Here is an 18,925-nt window from a genome sequence, read left to right on the forward strand (position 1 = left end):
CCTCTCTCTCTGTGTCTCTCCAGCCTGTGTGCCTTCTCTCTCTCAAAAATAAATAAACATTAAAAAAAAATTTTTTTAAGACCTAGAAGAACAGAATGAGACATACAAGGGGCAATAGGGAACAAAGAAATTAATACCTTGAACAACAAGTTCATGATGAGGTTAGGCAATGGAACAATAGAAATGTGCTTCACATTTTGTTCAGAGGGAAGATACAGTAATGATTAATTCTAAATGTCATTAGAAAAATACAAATAATCAGGGTGCAAGTTAAAATTCAAGGGCAATTGTTAGAAAAGATGAAAATATATATGTTTTTGAAACCAGTAAAGAAAAAGACAATGAAACAAAAGACTTAAGGCAGCATAGGGAAGATATTTTAAGAATGTATAATAAATAGAAAAAACCCTAAATAAACAGAAACTGACTTAGAAAGACTTGTGTTTTGGACCCAGATGGAGTAACCAGTGACTGAGTTTACCCTGTAACCTAAAACAGCCAAAACCAATGGGCATGTACATGAAATGATGGTTTTCAAGATACTGAGCATCAGGCAACAAAGGACGGTGATCTGTGAGATATGGAAAATAAACAAGGTGAGTCCCATGACTGCCCCAGATTACTGCCTCAAGAAAGTTTCCCGGCAGAAGCACAGGGAGAAGAAAATAACGCAGTCCAGAAAGTCCAAGGCAGCCAGGGTTCCCAGACCAAGGTGCCAGAGAGGAGACCTGCACAGAAAGAGAAAGTAGATATCTGCAAAGGGTTCCCTTGAGTATCCAGCAGAGTACTGAGTAGCACACATATGTGAGGAAACTACCTGATACTGGGAGAAAATAGCACAAACGGACTGTCTTGGGCTCACCAAGAGCCTACTGGTAATAATGCCTCTTCCCCTGAGCCAGACTAGAAAAATTCATACTTCATGGGGAATTAGACCAGAGAACACAGGAGGGGATAATCAGCCCTAGCACTGAGTGCAAGGCACCAGATTCCCCTAATAAATCATAAAATCAACACAGGAAAAGGTCCAATAGTTTCCAAGTAACTTAACTGTATCCCTGAACAAAACTCAAGACGATTTCTAGGAAAAGGAAACTATCTGGCACTCAAGCAAGGTAAAACTGACAATGTCTGACCCTAATCCAAGATTACCAGGTATGCAAAGAAGCAGGAAAGAAACAACTCACAATGAGAATAAGGAACCAGTCAAAACTTTATCTAGAACTGACACAAATGGTACAGTGACCAGAGAAGAATATTACAAGTTATTAGAACTGTGTTACCTATATTCAAATAGGCAAGTAGAGAGACAAGGAAGATATAAAAAGATCCAAAATGAATTTCTAAAGATGAAAACTACTGTGTTAGAGACAAACAAATACAGTGGAAGGGATTAAATACAGTGGAAGGGATCAGATAATACATACGAAAAGATCAGTGAACTTGAAGGCACTGCAACAGAAATTACTGAACATGAAACAAAAAAAAATTTTTTTAAACAGAAACAAGTATCAGTGAACTAAGTGGGTCACTACACAAATAATTAGAATCTCTGAAAGAGAGACACGACAGAAAAACTATTTGAAGAAATAATGGCCAAAATTTTTCCAAATTTGATAATAACTGTAAACTCACATGATAATGAAAACACAACATATCAGCATTTGTGGGATGCCACTAAAGCAGTACACAAGGGAAAATTAACAGCATGAAACCCTATTAGAAAAAAAAAAAAAAAGGTTTCATATCAATGACTTCAGCTTCTACCTTAGAATCTAGAAAAGGAAAAGGAAATTAAACACAAAAGTAGGTTAAAAAAAAAGACAAATAATAAAGGTTGGGGTAAAAATCAGTGAAACAGAACCTACAGATTTTAAAAGGATAAGGGAGTATTATGAACAACTTTACGCCAATAAATTTTTAAAACTAGATGAAATGGACAAATTCTGATAGACCAAACTTACCAAAACTCACTCAAGAAGAAATAGATAATATGAACAACTTTCCATCTGTCAAAGAAATTGAAATTGTACTTAAAAACCTTCTCCCCAGAAAACTCCAGACTCGGATAGCTATGTTGGTAAATTCTATCAAACATTCAAGGAAACAAAAATAAAACTGAGGAGGAGGGAATACTTCACAACTCACTCTGAGGCCAGCATCGTAATAGTACTAAAACCAGACAAAGACAAAAAAGAAACCTACAGAGGAATATCTCTCATTTAACAAATCAATTATAAGAAAATATTGAAAGGCTAATACATCATGAACATCTAGAATAAATACGTATGATTTATTCTAGAAATGCAGAGAAGGTTTAACATTCGAAATCAATCAGGTGGGGTGCCTGGGCGGCTCAGTCAGTTAAGCATCTGACTTTGGCTCAGGTCATGATCTCGCGGTTCATGGGTTCAAGCCCTGCATCTGGCTCTGTGCTGACAGCTCAGACCCGGGAGAGAATCTCCTTCTCTCTACCCACCCCCTGCTCATGCTCTGTCTCTATCTCAAAAATAAACAAACATTAAAAAAATAAGATAAAATCAATCAATGTGATTCACTCTATTCAATAAACCAAAGAAGAAAATAGATGCACACACAAAATATTTAAAATACATTCCTGATAAAAAAAATTTTAAGCAAACCAGGAAAAAGGAACTCCCTCAATATCACAAAGGGCATCTACAAAAAAAACCAAACTCTACCGTTAAAGACTGAATGCTTTCTCCCTAAGATCAGAAATCAAACAAGGCTGCTCCCTTTCATCACTTTTCTTCAACACTTCCCTACAGGCTCTAGCAGGTGCAAAGGCCAAAAAAAGAAATGGATTAAATTTAAATAAATGGCATTCATATTGGAAACAAAGATGTAAGCTATCTTTACATAGAGATAATAAGGTCATCTATGAAGAAAATTCAATGGAATCTACAAAAAAGCTACTAGAACTAAAAATTGAGGTTAGCAAGTTGCAGACACAAGGTGAACATACTAAATCAATTTTATTTCCATATTTTAGCAACAAAATATAAGAAACTGGAATTTAAAGTATCATTTTTAACAGCATCAACAATATGAAACATCTACAGGTAAATCTGGTGAAACACATGAAAGACCTGTGCACAGAAAGTGACAGAATATTTGAGAGAAGTGGTGAAGAATACCTAAATAAATATTGAGACTGATACAACCTGTGCACAGGCCGGAAGATGTCAACTGTCAAACAGTGTTAAGATGTCAATTTCCCCCAAATGATTTCCTAATCAAAATACCAGCAGGGTTTTCTATAAATACTGACAAAGTGATGCTAAAATTAATATGGAAATGCAAAGGACTTAGATAACCAAGACAGTTTTGAGAAAGAAAAAACTCAGAGGGCTAATCCTACTTGATTTCAATACCTGTAATAAAGCTAGAGTAATCAAAACAGCATGGCACTGGCATAATAATACATAAATAGGCCATCAGAACAGAAAAGAATCCAAAAACTTATACCTATATGTACAACTGATTTCTGACAAAGGTGCAAAGCCAAAGCCAATGCAGTGGAGAAAAGACAGTCTTTTCAACAAATGGGTGTATGGAATAATCAGACACCCACATGCAAAAGAGAAAAAAAAAAGAACGAAAGAAAAGAAAAAAAGAACTTTGATACCTATATAAAAATCAACTGAAAGCAGATCACAGACCAAAATATAAAACCTAAAGCTCTGCAACTTTTAGAAGAAAACACAGGAGGAAATTTTGTGGCCTTGAGTTAGACAAAGATTTCTTAGATATGACACAAAAGAATAATTCATTAAAAAAGACTGATAAAATGGGACTTCATAATTGGAATCTTTTTTCTTTAACATTGTTAAAGAATGAAAAGACAAGTCAAAGACTGAGAGAAAACCTCCATTTACAAAATGGGCAACCGGAGAGGGGTCTGATCAGATAATTCACCAAAGAAGATAAATGGATGGGAAGTAGCTCATGAAAAAGACATCTCACTGGTGATTTGGGAAGTGTTAATCACCTATTACAGTGGCTAAAAGGAAAAGGCTGACCATGTCAGTGCTGGTGCACGTGTGGAGGAACGCTGCTCATGGGAATGGAATATGGTACATCCACTTCAGAAAAGAGTTGGACAATTTTTACTAAGTTAAGCATACACACCTACCATATGATACAAACATTCACTCCCAGGTCTTCACTCAACAAAAATGACAACGTACGTCAACGTGAAGGCTTGTATGTCAATGCTCATAGCACCTTGTCTGTGATCACCCCAAAGTGGAAACAGCCCAAATGATCATCAACAGGTGAACGGAGAAACAAATCAGGGCATTCTAGACAGTAGAACTCTACTCAGAACTACTGATAAACACGGCATGGGCAAATCTCAAAATAATCATGCTCTGTGAAAGAAGCCAGACAAAAATAAAGCATACAAAGGATTCCATTTATACAAAGCTCTACAAATGCAAATGTATCTATGACGAAAGACAGCAGATCAGCAGTTGCTTAAGGAAGAAGTGAGAAGGGGAGTGAAAGAAGACTCATAAAGGGGGATGAGGAAACCTTTAGAGGTGATAGATAGGTTCATTATTTTGATTGCAGTGATGATTCCATAGGTATATACTCATTTAAAAACTTACCAAACTGTACACTTTAAACATGTACCGTTTACTATATGTCAATGACACCTGTTTGTTTATTTAGAGCGAGCATGCAAGCAGGGGAGGGGCAGAGACAGAGGGAGAGAGAGAATCACAAGCAGGCTCTGCACTCTCAGTGCACAGCCCAACGCAGGGCTCGATCTCACAAACTGTGAGATCATGACCTGAGCTGAAATCAAATCGGGACGCTTAACTTACTGAGCCACCCAGGCTCCCCGACTCTACCTTAATAAAGCTGTTATTAAAAAAGCAAGTAAACAAAACAAAAAAGATACCTGAAATTAGTCCTATCAGTAACGCAACAAACTTAACTCCATTTAAAAAATACTGAGAATCACACTGGAATTCAAAAAAAAATTTTTTTAAACCTCTATAAATACACCATAAAACTTTTTAATCAAGATATACCTAAATAAAATTGCTCAGGAAACTGAAAATAAGGAAATGGTCAAAAGTGAGTTGGGGATGGACAGGAGGTTTGTATAGAAGATTTGGAAGAGTAAGCAAGAGAAGTAAACTGATCAAAGAACTGTCAGAGGTACAAAAGATCCAGGTGGAAATGGAAATTATAAATTTATAGCAACTTCAACATAACTACAGATGATTTTCATCAGCAATGCTCAGCTGGGTCTACAAATGGGAAAGGTAGATGGCTGGGTTGATACAAGTTTTGGGATTGGAAGGACAGATAAAATAGAAGGTAAAGTACTCGAATACTCCCCCATTGGTTTGGATCCTATGCAGTCTAGGCTGGATACGAAAAGAAGCAACAGGTCACCAATCCTCTTGTCCAAATATTCAGGATCCTTGCTCCATTGTTTTGTTGCACCCAACCAGGTAAAACAGCAGCCCAGTTGTCAGTCTGCTCTACTATTATCCCCAAATTCGCAACTTTCACCATGAATGAGAACCCCAACATTGCTTGTCAACTTTAGCATGACTTCTTGATTACTGTTCTTTCCCAGTCCTTAAAGCAGGTATTTGAAATCTCTTCTTCAAAAGTCCCCTACAGCTCTACCTTCTGCCTACTCTCAGCATACAACCCTGCCTCCTAATTCACAGAAAAATATAGACCACTGATGGGGGAGAGAGGAAACCCTAAAAACGTATCTTTCAACTTGTTGCACCCCCAACTATCATTTTATCTGTTCGCTTTGCTTATTAAAGAGGAAGAAATACCCCTTCTCTACATACTCCATCTAGCTCTGGACCCTAACTACTTCTGCTTCCTTCTCAGGAATCCTCCCCCTCTTGGCTGGTTTTATCTATAACATCTACCCTTCAACTGAATTTAAATGTTTATTAACATCTTAAAACTGAATAATCTTTCTTGAAGATACTATACACTTTGAGTTTGAAACCTATCAGATGTTTACTGAAAAAAAAAGTGAAAAAAGAGAAATCATGGATGATGTCTAGATTTCTGGCTGGGCAAATGGGTGAACAATGGTGCTCTTCACTGAAATTGATAATACTGAAGGAGGAAATGATTTAAAGTAGAAGGAGTTTGAATTTGGGGCATGTGGAATTTGAGGCACTAGCTGGATATCCAAATAGATGTGACAAACAATCAGGTATGTGGAAATCCCGAGAGACTGGGGATATACACTTGGGGGTTACCAATATATGAAACAGATTTGAGCCATGGGAGTTTGCAGGGAGTGATTAAAGAACACAAATGGTACGCTGGGGCATGACACTTACACAAGTAAGAGTCATTCAAGTAACACATTGGGCATTTTCTATTTTGTCCTAGCCACCTACAAATATTTCTAGGCATGGTGTCATCTACAGAAAGGATTAACAAATGAGCAGGAAAGAAAACAAGATAACGGAGACATACAGGAATTAAAGGAGGTAAAATAACAGGGTAATTAGCAGAGAAAGGCAAAAGTCTTTGGTATCATGATTTAGGGGAGATGTTGTTTAGGTCTGTGAATTACTGCCAGGGTTTACAGATTTAGTTCTAAGTTACCAAGTCTCTAGGACAACAAAGAGGTTCTCTCCAGCTCTTCTAGGCTGTTGCTCTAGTTGAAGATTATATGCTTAATAAATGAATAAACAGCCGAAGCCTGAGATCCATGGTAACCTCAGAATTTATCACCCAGTAGTCTGACCTTGCTTAAACCACTGACTCATGTCTTCCCAGGCATCAAATCTGATGAACCATGTCACTCTCAGGTCCTTTGGAGATGCAGACATTGATAACACATCATAAAGCACTACTAAATATCAATGATTCGTACGATCTGCCTCAGCATGTTATTAAGTTAATGGCAGGTTTCTAATGGAAGGTATTTTTTGAAGTTTTCTTATAGGAAATTCTAGAATAAAAGCTGATATTTGTATCATGTCATGGATTATGAGGCATTTTCAAACACAGTACCTCAAAAATATGACCTGCATGATCATCCTATTAGAAAAGGATAATGAGAACAGATGAAGAAACAAAAAGCATGGAGAAGTTAAATAACTCATCTAAATTATTACAGTAAATTATTAAGCAGGAAAGCCAGGGTTAGTCTTCTAACTCATACCCATACTTGTTTTTTCCATGATTTTTAATTTAGTAGTATAAAACATACTGAATCCGTAATGAACAATTTCCTATATTTTCTTCCCTTTAGTCATTATATGGCATCGGCTAAGTGCTGTGCTTGGAAAGCCAGTGAGAAAACAAAGAGGAGAAAAGAGAAAAAAATACTAATAATGTGCCTTTAAATCTAGGTTCCTTACTATGTTCTTTTATATCTGTTGCCAAGTACTTTTCCTGAAGGTAATTACCAATAATTATTCTCTGTGATTGCTATGTGCATGTCGCAGACACCACCATTACTCTAATTACAATACAGTCAGCCAAAGCTGGATTGTTAAATTTCAGTTCGATTCACTGTTTGTTTTGCAGACTATTTATAGATGTGACAGATGTATAGTGCTCAAAGACAATAATGGATTTGATACACTTTTCTGAAGCTGATATAAAATATACAAAAACATTAAAAGGAACAAATTGGACAATTTAGTGAAGACCACAGCTGCTAAAAGGATATTAGGATAGTTTCCCTGGGATTTTGAAGTCCCCTTGCTAAAATAACCAGTGAATTGTTCTTTTTGTAACATTCTCAAAATTAGTAACTGCTATGTGTGAATATATTCTGAAGAAGTAATTTGAATTTATTGTGAGAAGAAAAGGAAGAATGAAATATTTTATTGCCATTTTTTAATTGTGACGAAATACATGTACCATGAAAGTTGCCACTTTATTTTTTTTTTTTTTTTTTTTTTTTTCAACGTTTTTTATTTATTTTTGGGACAGAGAGAGACAGAGCATGAACGGGGGAGGGTCAGAGAGAGAGGGAGACACAGAATCGGAAACAGGCTCCAGGCTCTGAGCTGTCAGCCCAGAGCCTGACGCGGGGCTCGAACTCACAGACCGCGAGATCGTGACCTGGCTGAAGTCGGACGCTTAACCGACTGCGCCACCCAGGCGCCCCGAAAGTTGCCACTTTAATCATGCTTTAAGTGTACCATTCAGGAGCATTAATTACATTCACAATGTTGTACAGCTCTATTTCCAAAACTTTTTCATCATCCCAAAGAGAAACTCTGTACCTGTGGAGTAATAATTCCCACCTCCCCTTTCACCCAAGTCTCAACCACTAATCCACTTTCTGACTATGAACTTGACTGCTTTAGACTATTTGGTAAAGTGCAATCATACAGGACTTGTCCTTCTTGTGACTGGACTTTTTCATTTATCACAATGCCTTCCAGGTTCATCTGTGTGGCAGCGTGTGGCAGCTCTTCATTCCTGTCACAGCCAAACGATGCTCCATTGTGTGCATGTGCCACAATGTGTTCGTTCATTCATCTGTTGGACACTTCAGGTGTTTCTACTTGGGCTACTGTGAATAAGGGTTGTGTGAACGTTAGCATACAAGTATCTCAGTCCTTACTTTCAAACTTTGGGGTATATACTCAAGAGTTAAATTGCTGGATCACAGTGGGTTTTCTGTAGTTAACTTTTTGAGGAACTACCAAATTGTTTTTCACGGTGTACGTTCCCAGCAGCGATGTATAAGGATTCCAATTTCTCCCCACCACCTTTGCTTACACATATTTTCTGTCTTTTTGATGACAGCCATCATAGTAGGTATGAAGTGGAATCTCATAGTGCTTTTTTGACTTGCCTTTCCCTAATGACTAACGATAACGAGCATCTTTTTCACATGTTTATTTTCCACTTGCAGATCTTCTTTGGAGAAATGTCTATTCAAGTTCTTTGCCCATTTTTTAACCATCTTTTCGTTGCTGAGTTGTAGAAGTTCTTCATATATTCTGGATATTAAACTCTTATCAGATATGTGATTTGCAAATATTTTCTCACATTCTGTGGGTTGTCTTCCACTGTCATGATAGTCCTTTGATGCACAAGTTTTTACTTTTAATAAAATCCAATTTATCTACTACATTTTCTTTTGTTGCTTCTGCTTCTGAAGAAACCACTGCCAAGTCCAAGGTCATGAAGATTTGTCCCTGTTTCCTCCTAAGAGTTTTAAAATTTATTTCTTATTTTTAGGGTCTTTGATGCATTTTGAGCTAAGTTTTGTATATAAAGTAAGGGCCCAATTTCATTCTTTTTCATGTCATTACTCAATTTTCACAGTACTATTTAAGAGAAAAAGTTGTATTTTTAATAATTAAGATGCTGTGAATGCTATACTGTCCGTCATTTTAAAGGCTGGCAATTCTCAGACAGTGAGTTATTTTTTTTTTTTCAGTATTCTAAGATTTTGATGTGGAAAATGACATCCTCTTTTTTATTTAAAAATGTTTGTGCACAGGGATGCCTGGGTGGCTCAGCTGGATAAGCAGCCAACTCTTGATTTTGACTGAGGTCATGATCTCACAATTCATGAGTTTGAGCCCCGTGTTGGGCTCTGTGCTGACAACATGGAGCGTGCTTGAGATTCCATCTCTCCCTCTCTCTCTGCCCCTTTCCCACACCTGCTCTCTCCACCTCTCTCAAAATAAATAAATAAACTTAAAAAAAATATTTGTGGGGTGCCCAGGTGGCTCAGTCAGTTAAGTGTCTGACTTTAGCTCACATCATGATCTTGCAATTCATGGGTTCAAGCCCCGTGTTGGGCTCTGTGCTGACAGCTCAGAGCCTGGAGCCTGCTTCAGATTCTGTCTGTCTCTCTGCCCCTCCTCTGCTCCCACTCTCTCCCTCTCCCTCTCAAAAATAAATAAAACATCAAAAAGAGTTTTAAAAAATATTTGTGCACAGTGAAGGAAACCATCAACAAAATGAAAAGGCAACCTACTGAGTGGGAAGAAAATATCTGTTATCGATATACCTGGTGAGGGGTTGATATCCAAAATACATAAAGAACTCATACAACTCAATAACAAAAAAACAAAACAAATAACCCAATTAAAAAATGTGCAGAGTATCTGAAGAGACATTTTTCTAGAGAAGACATAAAGATGGCCAACAGGCACATGAAAAGATGCTCAACATAACTAATTATCAAGGAAATGCAAATCAAAACCATACATCTGTCAGAATGGCTATTATCAAAAAGTCAAGAAATGACAAGTGCTGATAAGGATGTGGAGAAAAGGGACCCCCTTGTGCATTGTTGGTAGGGATGTACACTGCTGCAGCCACTACAGAAAACAGTATGGAGGTTTCTCAAAAAATTAAAAATAGAACTACCATGTAATCCAGCAATCCCTCTTTAGGTATTTATCCAAAGAAAACAAAAACATTAATTCAAAAAGATGTACATACCTCTATGTTCATTGTAGCATTATTTACAATAGCCAAGATATGGAAGCAACCTGAGTGTTTATCCATAGAAGAATAAATAAAGAAGATATAGTGCATATATAATGGACTATTACTTGGCCACAAAAAAGAATAAGATCTTGCCGTCTGTGACAACATAGACAGACTCGGAGCATATTATGCAAAGTGAAAGAAGTCATACAGAGAAAAACAAATACTGTATAATTTCACTTATATGTGGAATCTAAAAAAAACAAACAAAATGAAAGAAAAAGTGACTCACAGATACACAGAACTAGTGGTTGCCAGAAAGGGGGGGGGGGGCGATGGGAGAAACACGTGAAGGGGATTAAGATTTACAAACTTCCAGTTATAAAATAAACAAGTCATGGAAATATGATGTATAGCATAGGGAAATACAGTCAGTAATATAGTAATAACTTTGTACAGAGACAGTAACTAGACCTATCAAGGTGATGATTTCATAATGTATAAAAACACAGAACCACTATGTTGTATACCTGAAACTAATATAATATTGTATGTCAACTATAAATCAATAAAAAAAAAGAACAACAGTGAAAAATAACCTGGTGGAAGCAACCCCAAAGTCATCAGCTGATGAATGGATAAACAACAGTGGTATATCCATAAAATGGGAGAATTATTCAGGCATTAAAAAATCCAAGTACTGATACAAGGTATAATATGGAAGAATCTTTAAAACATTTTGCTAAATCAAAGAGGCCAATCACAAAAGACCACACAGTATGTGGATGACATGAGAAGTCTAGAACAGACAAATATAGAGAGACACAAGAATAGATTAGTGGTTGTTTAAAGCTGTGGAGAGTGGGGAATAGGCAAATAGATGGGTGATAGCTAAATGGTACATGATTCCTTTGGGGGTTAATGAAAATGTTCTAAAGTTGATGTTGAGGATGGTTATAAATACTAAAACCCATTCAACTGTATATTCTGAATGGGTAAATTATATGGCACATGTGCTGTTTCTCAATAAAACTGCTTTAAAAAAAATGTTTTTAATCTTACTTTAAAACTGATAGATGTCCATTCTCAAATTTAGATTAATACAGATATAAAGAAGAAAATAAAAACAAGCATTAAGGAAAAAACACAGATAACATATTTATCTAAGCCAAGTATTCTGTAACCTAACTTTTAATGGCTGCATAGTATATTATATCTGAAGGTACTACAATTTATTTAACTAAATCTCTTTCATAGGATGTTTAAAACTGCACTGTCCAATGCAACAGGCACTAGTCACAAGTAGCTATTTACTTAACTAAAAGTAAATAAAATTTAAATGCAGCTCTACATCTGTACTAACATTTCCAGTGCTCAACAGCATATGCATTTAGTGACGCCTATACAGATAGCACAGATATAGAACATTTTTCTCATTACAGAAAGTTCTATTGGACAAGACTGCTTTAGAATGTTTCCAAATTATTCATATTATAAATAACTTCAAAGTTACTGCAAATAAACTTTATATATATATGTGTGTGTGTGTGTGTGTGTATGTATGTGTGTGTGTATATATACATATATATAGACATATATATATGTATGTATATGTCCAAATTTCTTTGGAATAAATACCTAGAAATAAGTCGCTGGTTCAAAGGGCATACAAATTTTTCAGTTTTTGAAGCTCTGGATACAGGGATATGCCCATTTCCTTTATTAATTTAATAGATAAAGAATAGTGTCTTCTGTTTAAAAGCTGCATTGGGAATCACTATGTTGTATACCTGAAACTAATCCAGTTGACCCTTGAACAACATGGGTTTAAACTGTGCAGGTCCATTTACATGCAGATTTTTTTTCAATACAGTATAATACTGTAAATGTATTTACTATTCCTTGTGATATTCTTAATATTTTATGTAGCTTTACTTTAAGAATATAACACACAAAATTTGTGTTAATCAACTGTTTATGTTATTGGTAAGGCTTTTCAGTCAACTACTAGGCTCCTGGTAGTTAAGTTTTGGGTGGGAGTCAAACTCCCACTTCCGACTGTGCCCCTAATCTCCACATTGTTCAAAGGTCAACCGTATAATATTGTATGTCAACTACACTTCAATAAAATAAATAAAATAAAAGCTGCATTGATTTGATTATGGTGGTGGTGAAGCGGGAAGAGAGGGACAAAAGATCTCTACAAATAGGACACCAAAGATGGTAGTGTTTGCAAATTCTACTATAGTAGAATTTATATAGTAAATTATATAGAATTTATATATATAGCACCAGTCTGTACAGAAAGAGGATGTTGTCACATTACATTGTCTCCATATACCACATATCTTCAGTAACACCACTTTTAGGATTAAAAATGCACATCTGTTTATTGTCCATTTGTGTTCTGTTTTTTCATGAACCAATTTTTCTCAGTGTATCTTTCTATTAAGAATGATTATCTTTTTTCTTATTATCTTATAAGAGTTCTTGATATACAGAAGATATGAACACTCTGTTTTCCAAATACAATCAAATGTATTTCCTTAGCTTGTTATTTGCCTTTCCTAGGAAATGTAAGAGGTTAACATTTGGATAGTAAAAACTGATACCTTTTCTTTAAGGAGAAGGTTTTCCTGATTACAAAAAAAAAAAAAAAAAAAAAAAATCTAGTATTTTTATGTTGTTATTTTTTACAGTTCAAGTTAAGCTTTACGTTATAGAATATACACTGGCATGTGACGTAAAGAAGGAACTGAACATAATTTTTTCCTGATATTAGAGTTATTCCCAAATCTGAATAAAACTCTAAGAGGGAAATGTACTTTAGAATTTTAATAAAATTCACCCAAGTTACTAAGCAGACATCCAAACCAGTCATCCTTATCTGCAATAAGAAAAGCACATTTTTATATTTTAGCAATGCTGTCTTTGGGGTTTTGTTTTTTCCAAAAAAGTATCATTTCCACTCAGTAGAGGCACAGATCTTGTATTTTCTTCAAAATAAAGAGAAAAATGAGCTACATGTAAAGAATTCCAGAAGAGGAAAAACAAAAGTACAGAAGAGGAACCAAAGACTGACATTTATTCCCAGATCCACGAAAGACACAACTGTACTGACCACTGTGCTTTCCTTTCACAAAATAAAAGACAATTTCCTTGAGAGGAGCCCCCAAGATTCCATGACAAATGTTTTCCTACTCTTGGTAGCAAACACCAGCATAATTTCTCACTGATGGATTAAACATTATTTTCCATACATAAAATTAAGAGATTGTTATTTTCACCTCATTTTCTACTGTTTCATTATGATTTCATTAGTCTCAAAAATAACCCAACTATGTCATACTAGGGGCAAAGTAACACGTTCTACTCTTTGTTTTCGTTCTCTATCTTTCAAGAGAGAATACCATTGGTAAACCCATATTTTATTTCAATTCTGCAAGTTCCACATTTCCAAATAAACATTTATTATTTAAAAAAAATTTTTAAACCTTTATTTTTGAGAGAGAGACAGAGTGAGAGCAGGGGAGGAACAGAGAGAGAGGGAGACACAGAATCCAAAGCAGGCTCCAGGCTCTAAGCTGTCAGCACAGAGTCCGACGTGGGGCTTGAACCCACGAACTGTGAGATCATGACTTGAGCCGAAGTCAGATGCTTAACCGACTGAGCCACCCAGGTGCCGCAACGTTGGTTATTTTTAAAAAATCTATTCCTTCGAAGATCAATTCTAAAGCTTTAAAACATCACCCTCTCATCAAACAAAATACCTTCTCCTCACCGAGGAAGTCACTTCTGCCAGTCTCACATCACAACTGGTACATGTCTGTACCGTAACACTTACCACATTATATTCCAGCTCCAACGACTTTGAAGTGTGTCTGCTTCCCCTGCTGGCCTGGGAGCTCCCTAAACTCAGACCAAGTTCTACATAGTTATCCCTCATCTCTAGTTTCATCCAAGCATTTGGCACAGAATCTGAATAATAAGACCTGGTATCTTCTGTTAAAATGACTGGACAAATCTTGTCCAAGAGCAACTGCGCCCCCCCTTTCTAATCATTTAAGACCCTTGTTTGTTCTTCATATTCCTTTAATAAATACCTATCCAAAGCAATGCTTTTATTTACATGAAGCTAGGGTTTATAAATAGGGGGAAACCCCCCCCCTTTTTTTTTTTTTTTGCAAAGGCGGCACTATTTTTAACAAAGTACTTACACATAAATGGAGTAAAATACTGCTTGTGACACAGGTTATTAGTGTTTCCATTTACATGTAGAAAAACTGAAGCGACAAAAGATTAGAAATTTGCCAAAGGTAACGGCACTAGCAGATCACAGGGTTAGAAGCTGAGGGGTTCCAACCATACGTGTGATGGACTTTTCACTACATCAAGCAAGTCTTCAGACAAATAACCTTTTGACATAGCATCGGCTGTGCTAGAAATACTTACACTGACCCCAGCGACCTGTTCTTGGGTTCAAATAATTTGGATAAAGACCATTTGGACGATCCATTTTCTGAAGTAGTTTCCGAATATGCATGACCTTAACAAAAATAAAGAATACAATTAATAAAGTAAATGTCAACTAGGCTTTGTGGTTTTTCCTCACTCAGAACCTACACCATCTCCCGTGTGTGTGTGTGTGTGTGTGTGTGTGTGTGTGTGTGTGTGTGTGTCTGTCTGTGTGTGTGTGTGGTGGTGGTGGTGGTGGTGGTGGTGGTGGTGGTGGTGGTAGTGGTCAGGAAAGGCTTCTACTTTATAAATGACTCGTTATTTTTACCAGATGATATACCACCATTATTTAAAATTCAAGAAACAATTGAAAATATGAAGAGCACAGAAAAAAACTAATTTAAATGCCAACATTTTACTATCCAGAAATAACCATCAGAAACATCAGTAATACACATCATTCCAGACACATTTAATATGTACATATCTAAATATAAAAACAGAAATAATTTCATAGAAATGGAATCATAAAAGGACATTTATAATAAAAAGTATGAAACTAACCTGAATAGGTGAAAAAGTGAACTAAGTTACTGAACTCTAAATATCGATCCCATAATAGAAATCCTGAAAATTCCTAAAATCCCCAAAATTTTGATTCCTGAAAGATCTCCCTAAAGCTACAGAGGAAAGAAATCACAAAAATATATTAAGAAGCTAGAAGCTTTCTCAGGGACTTTATCTGCATTCATCTATACACTGGATGGATTTTGAGAGTGCACAAATGTATTCTACTCCTTGTATTCTTATTTGAGAATGTTCCTTTTACCTCTGAAGGATAACCTGCTCAGTATGCATGACTTGGGGAAACATCTTCACAGAACCTTATATATACTTCATTATTTTCTGGCTTGAGCACAGCACAAATCCTGTTAGGACAATGTCCCGGTCATCTTTCATTTGGCTGGACTTTGTCATTAGGCGGTTTTAGGAACTGGCCCAAGGATGGTGTGTTGTCTGTGTTCTTTCAAGGCTGAGACCAACTCTATGTACAATCCCAATCTGAATAATTCCGTGAACCACGATTAGGCAGTTTGAAATGATGCCATTAGGGATAATAAAATATTACCTTCTTTTGTCTTCTGAAAATTAGGCATACGTTGAATCCTCTCTGCCTCTTTCAGCTGCCTTTCCTTTCTGAATCTTTTTATCCATCTCTTTTTTACTGTCAATACCTTTACTAGCTTGTCTCAATTTTGTCTTCTAAGTCCATCATTGTCTTTGAACACCTCCTTTGTACTGCTTCCAATTTGGCTTTCATTTTTGGTGGTAACTGTTTCTTGCAATTTGTTACTGATAGCACATCTTAACTGTCTCTGAGCACTCTATTTCTGTTGATATACTTGTTTCACAGAGAGGAGGGCTTCATTATCTTCCCTCTCATGGCGATGTTCGGTCAGGATTTAATTGCTATTTCCTGAGAAGTATTTTTTGGGCATCTCTTATATATCCTATTCCTTCCCTCTTTTTTTCTGATAACATACCTCTGTATAAATTCTATCCTTGTTCTTTCCTGATGAATTACTCATCGTTATTTTCCTTGAACCAGCTATTTACACAAGGATGACATAAAAGGCCAGGAAGAGACCGGACGCCTTTGCTTTTCCCCAGATAACCGAGACTAGCAATGCAGTAGCACTGCTCATAAAAGAAAATGTGTCACGCATTCTCTTCCCTCACCGAAGTTTCCTGAGAATTCTGTTATCCTAGCTTCTCAACACGCCTGTAGAAGGGTCCAAAGAAGCACCCACCATCAGTCCGTGACCCTGTTCTCAATGCTGCTAATGAGGACTTCGGTTCTGCACCTCTAGATATACCATTTATTTCAGGGAACTGTGCTCTTCTGGTTTTTTATTCTTGAAATCTGCAGCCACAAATATCCTCTCTTGTTTCCCAAACCTCTCTGCCCTTGATTACGGCAACCTTTTCTCCTATTTTGTGGTGTGAAATATCAAGTATCTCTTAATTCTATTAAAAAGGGAATTTGCAGTTCTCTCTCTCCTTCCTGTCACTTTTAGGTGATTCCTATCTGTCAGATCCTCTACTTCAGAAATCCCATATGCTAGATTACCTTCATTTTATACATTTATCAGCTTTTAATCTCTTCATGCTTTTTCTTGGTTTCCACTATGATGGTCTCCTGCTTTTCCACGTTAGTAAATCGGTTTTCAATTATGTAAAGTCACTGCTTTGTTGTTTTTCATTTATTTATTCATAATAGAAATATAATGTTTTAAGATCTCAATTTGTTTCTTCAGTTCTGCAATCTTTTTGTATCATTATTTCTTTTGAGTTATAATTTTACTGAGTTCACTTGTTATTATAGTATAAATTACAGTGACTTCGTGAAATTTGAAAGTGGGTTCTTTATCAGTCTTTTACATGCTATTTACCACCACGGTTTTGTTACTACCCTGTTGCAGTATGTTTATATACTTGCCACGTTTTCCCTCTGCGTCTTGCTCACGTTTAACAGGATCGGCTCTGACCTGAACTTTGGTTTGATATGTTACAGCTGCAGTGTCTCTGAATTCATCCCTACTGTGTCGGGTGGGTGAGAGGGGAGTATTCCTCCCTTCCTGGACACAATTTGAGATCTGGAGTCCCAGTGTTCAGGGAAGATGGAGGCAAGACCCCTCGGGAGCTGTGGACAAGTGAACACCCCACACCCTCGGCACTGGTGTCCTCTGTGAGATGGACTGATGGGGAGTGCCAGGAATCTGATGACGTGCTTCCTTTGCCCAGTAAGGGTTCAGAACAAGGTGGGAAACAGACTTAAGTACCATGCCACAAGCTTTCTGCTTCTTGGCTGTCACATACTTGTGACATGAGACTGCAGCCTCTCCTCCTTTCATTGCTATGGATAAATGTTTGCCGGTCTTTAAGATTTTTGTTAATTTCATCAGGAAAAGAAAAATTCTGTGTTTTCCTTCACTGCTGTCTTTACCTGCAAATTCTTCTCAACCGATGAAACAGCTCACACATAGAAAGTAATATACACAGATTCCACTCACATCCCAATTTAAGAAATGCAACACTACAAACACCTTTGCTGCACTGTTTATACATTTACAGAGCACGGACTCTGTCCTGGCTGTACTCACAGTTCTCAGTTTTATGTTCATCACTTCTGAATTCTCATACAAAACATATTATTCAGCTCTGCTTGTTTTTAACTTTTTAAAAAAGGTTGTATCATATTCTCTTAATTGATAAATATAATTCAATTCTTCCTACTGCTGTACTGAATTTTATTACATAAATTGCTAATGCAAATGATTCTTCTATGTATAGTATGGTGTAAATGTACATATCAAAGAGTGGAATTGCTGGGTCACAGGGTATATGTATTTTCAACTTCACTAGATTTGTCTTTTAAATTTAAGCCTTTAATGCTCCTCAAATGGTTATAATCTGCAATGCTGCCCCTGTCACAATGTTTCCACATATATATGGATCTATTTAAGGAACATTTATTCTGTTCATCAGTCTATTTGTCTTTATGCACCAACACTTCCCTGTGAGTGTCGATATGGGTAATGCAAACCCACTCCACATTTCTCCTCTATATAAATTCTAGAAGAATCTTGTCAAGTTTCATTTTTTTAAAAGAAGCCACTGAAGTTCTAAGTGGCACTGAATTAACGCTACAGATCAATCTGGAAAAGACTAAAGTTTTTATGATACTGTTTAGCTGTACATGAACAGAACATCCTTCTCCATTTACTTAGGTCCTCCTCAACGTCATTCAAGTGTTTTGAACTTTATTTATCTTTTGTTAAGCTTATTTGTAAGGAAGTTACACTCTTGTTCCCATCACGTAAAGTTCCTACCACACATGTTTGTTAACACTGATACTTTCTTGCCTGTTGTAGTTGGTGCAGAGAAATGCTGGTGATTTTTCATATCTATATTGATCTTCTATTCAAAACTATAAATATGCTCTTATTTCTAATAGTTTAAATACAGA

The 18,925-nt window shown here is 36.4% G+C and overlaps 1 protein-coding gene across 2 annotated transcripts in view; it reads right to left on the minus strand.

Annotated features, from left to right (window-relative positions):
- Window positions 1-18,925, minus strand: part of MAN1A2 (mannosidase alpha class 1A member 2) — a 178,268-nt gene that overhangs the window by 53,701 nt on the left and 105,642 nt on the right. For both annotated transcript variants that reach the window (XM_058716066.1, XM_058716065.1), the window contains exon 8: window positions 14,893-14,986. In XM_058716066.1, coding sequence (XP_058572049.1) covers window positions 14,893-14,986 — 94 coding nt within the window. The remainder of the gene's footprint in view (window positions 1-14,892; window positions 14,987-18,925) is intronic.

This window comes from Neofelis nebulosa, chromosome 2 (genome assembly GCF_028018385.1).
Source record: "Neofelis nebulosa isolate mNeoNeb1 chromosome 2, mNeoNeb1.pri, whole genome shotgun sequence".
Lineage (NCBI taxonomy): Eukaryota > Metazoa > Chordata > Mammalia > Carnivora > Felidae > Neofelis > Neofelis nebulosa.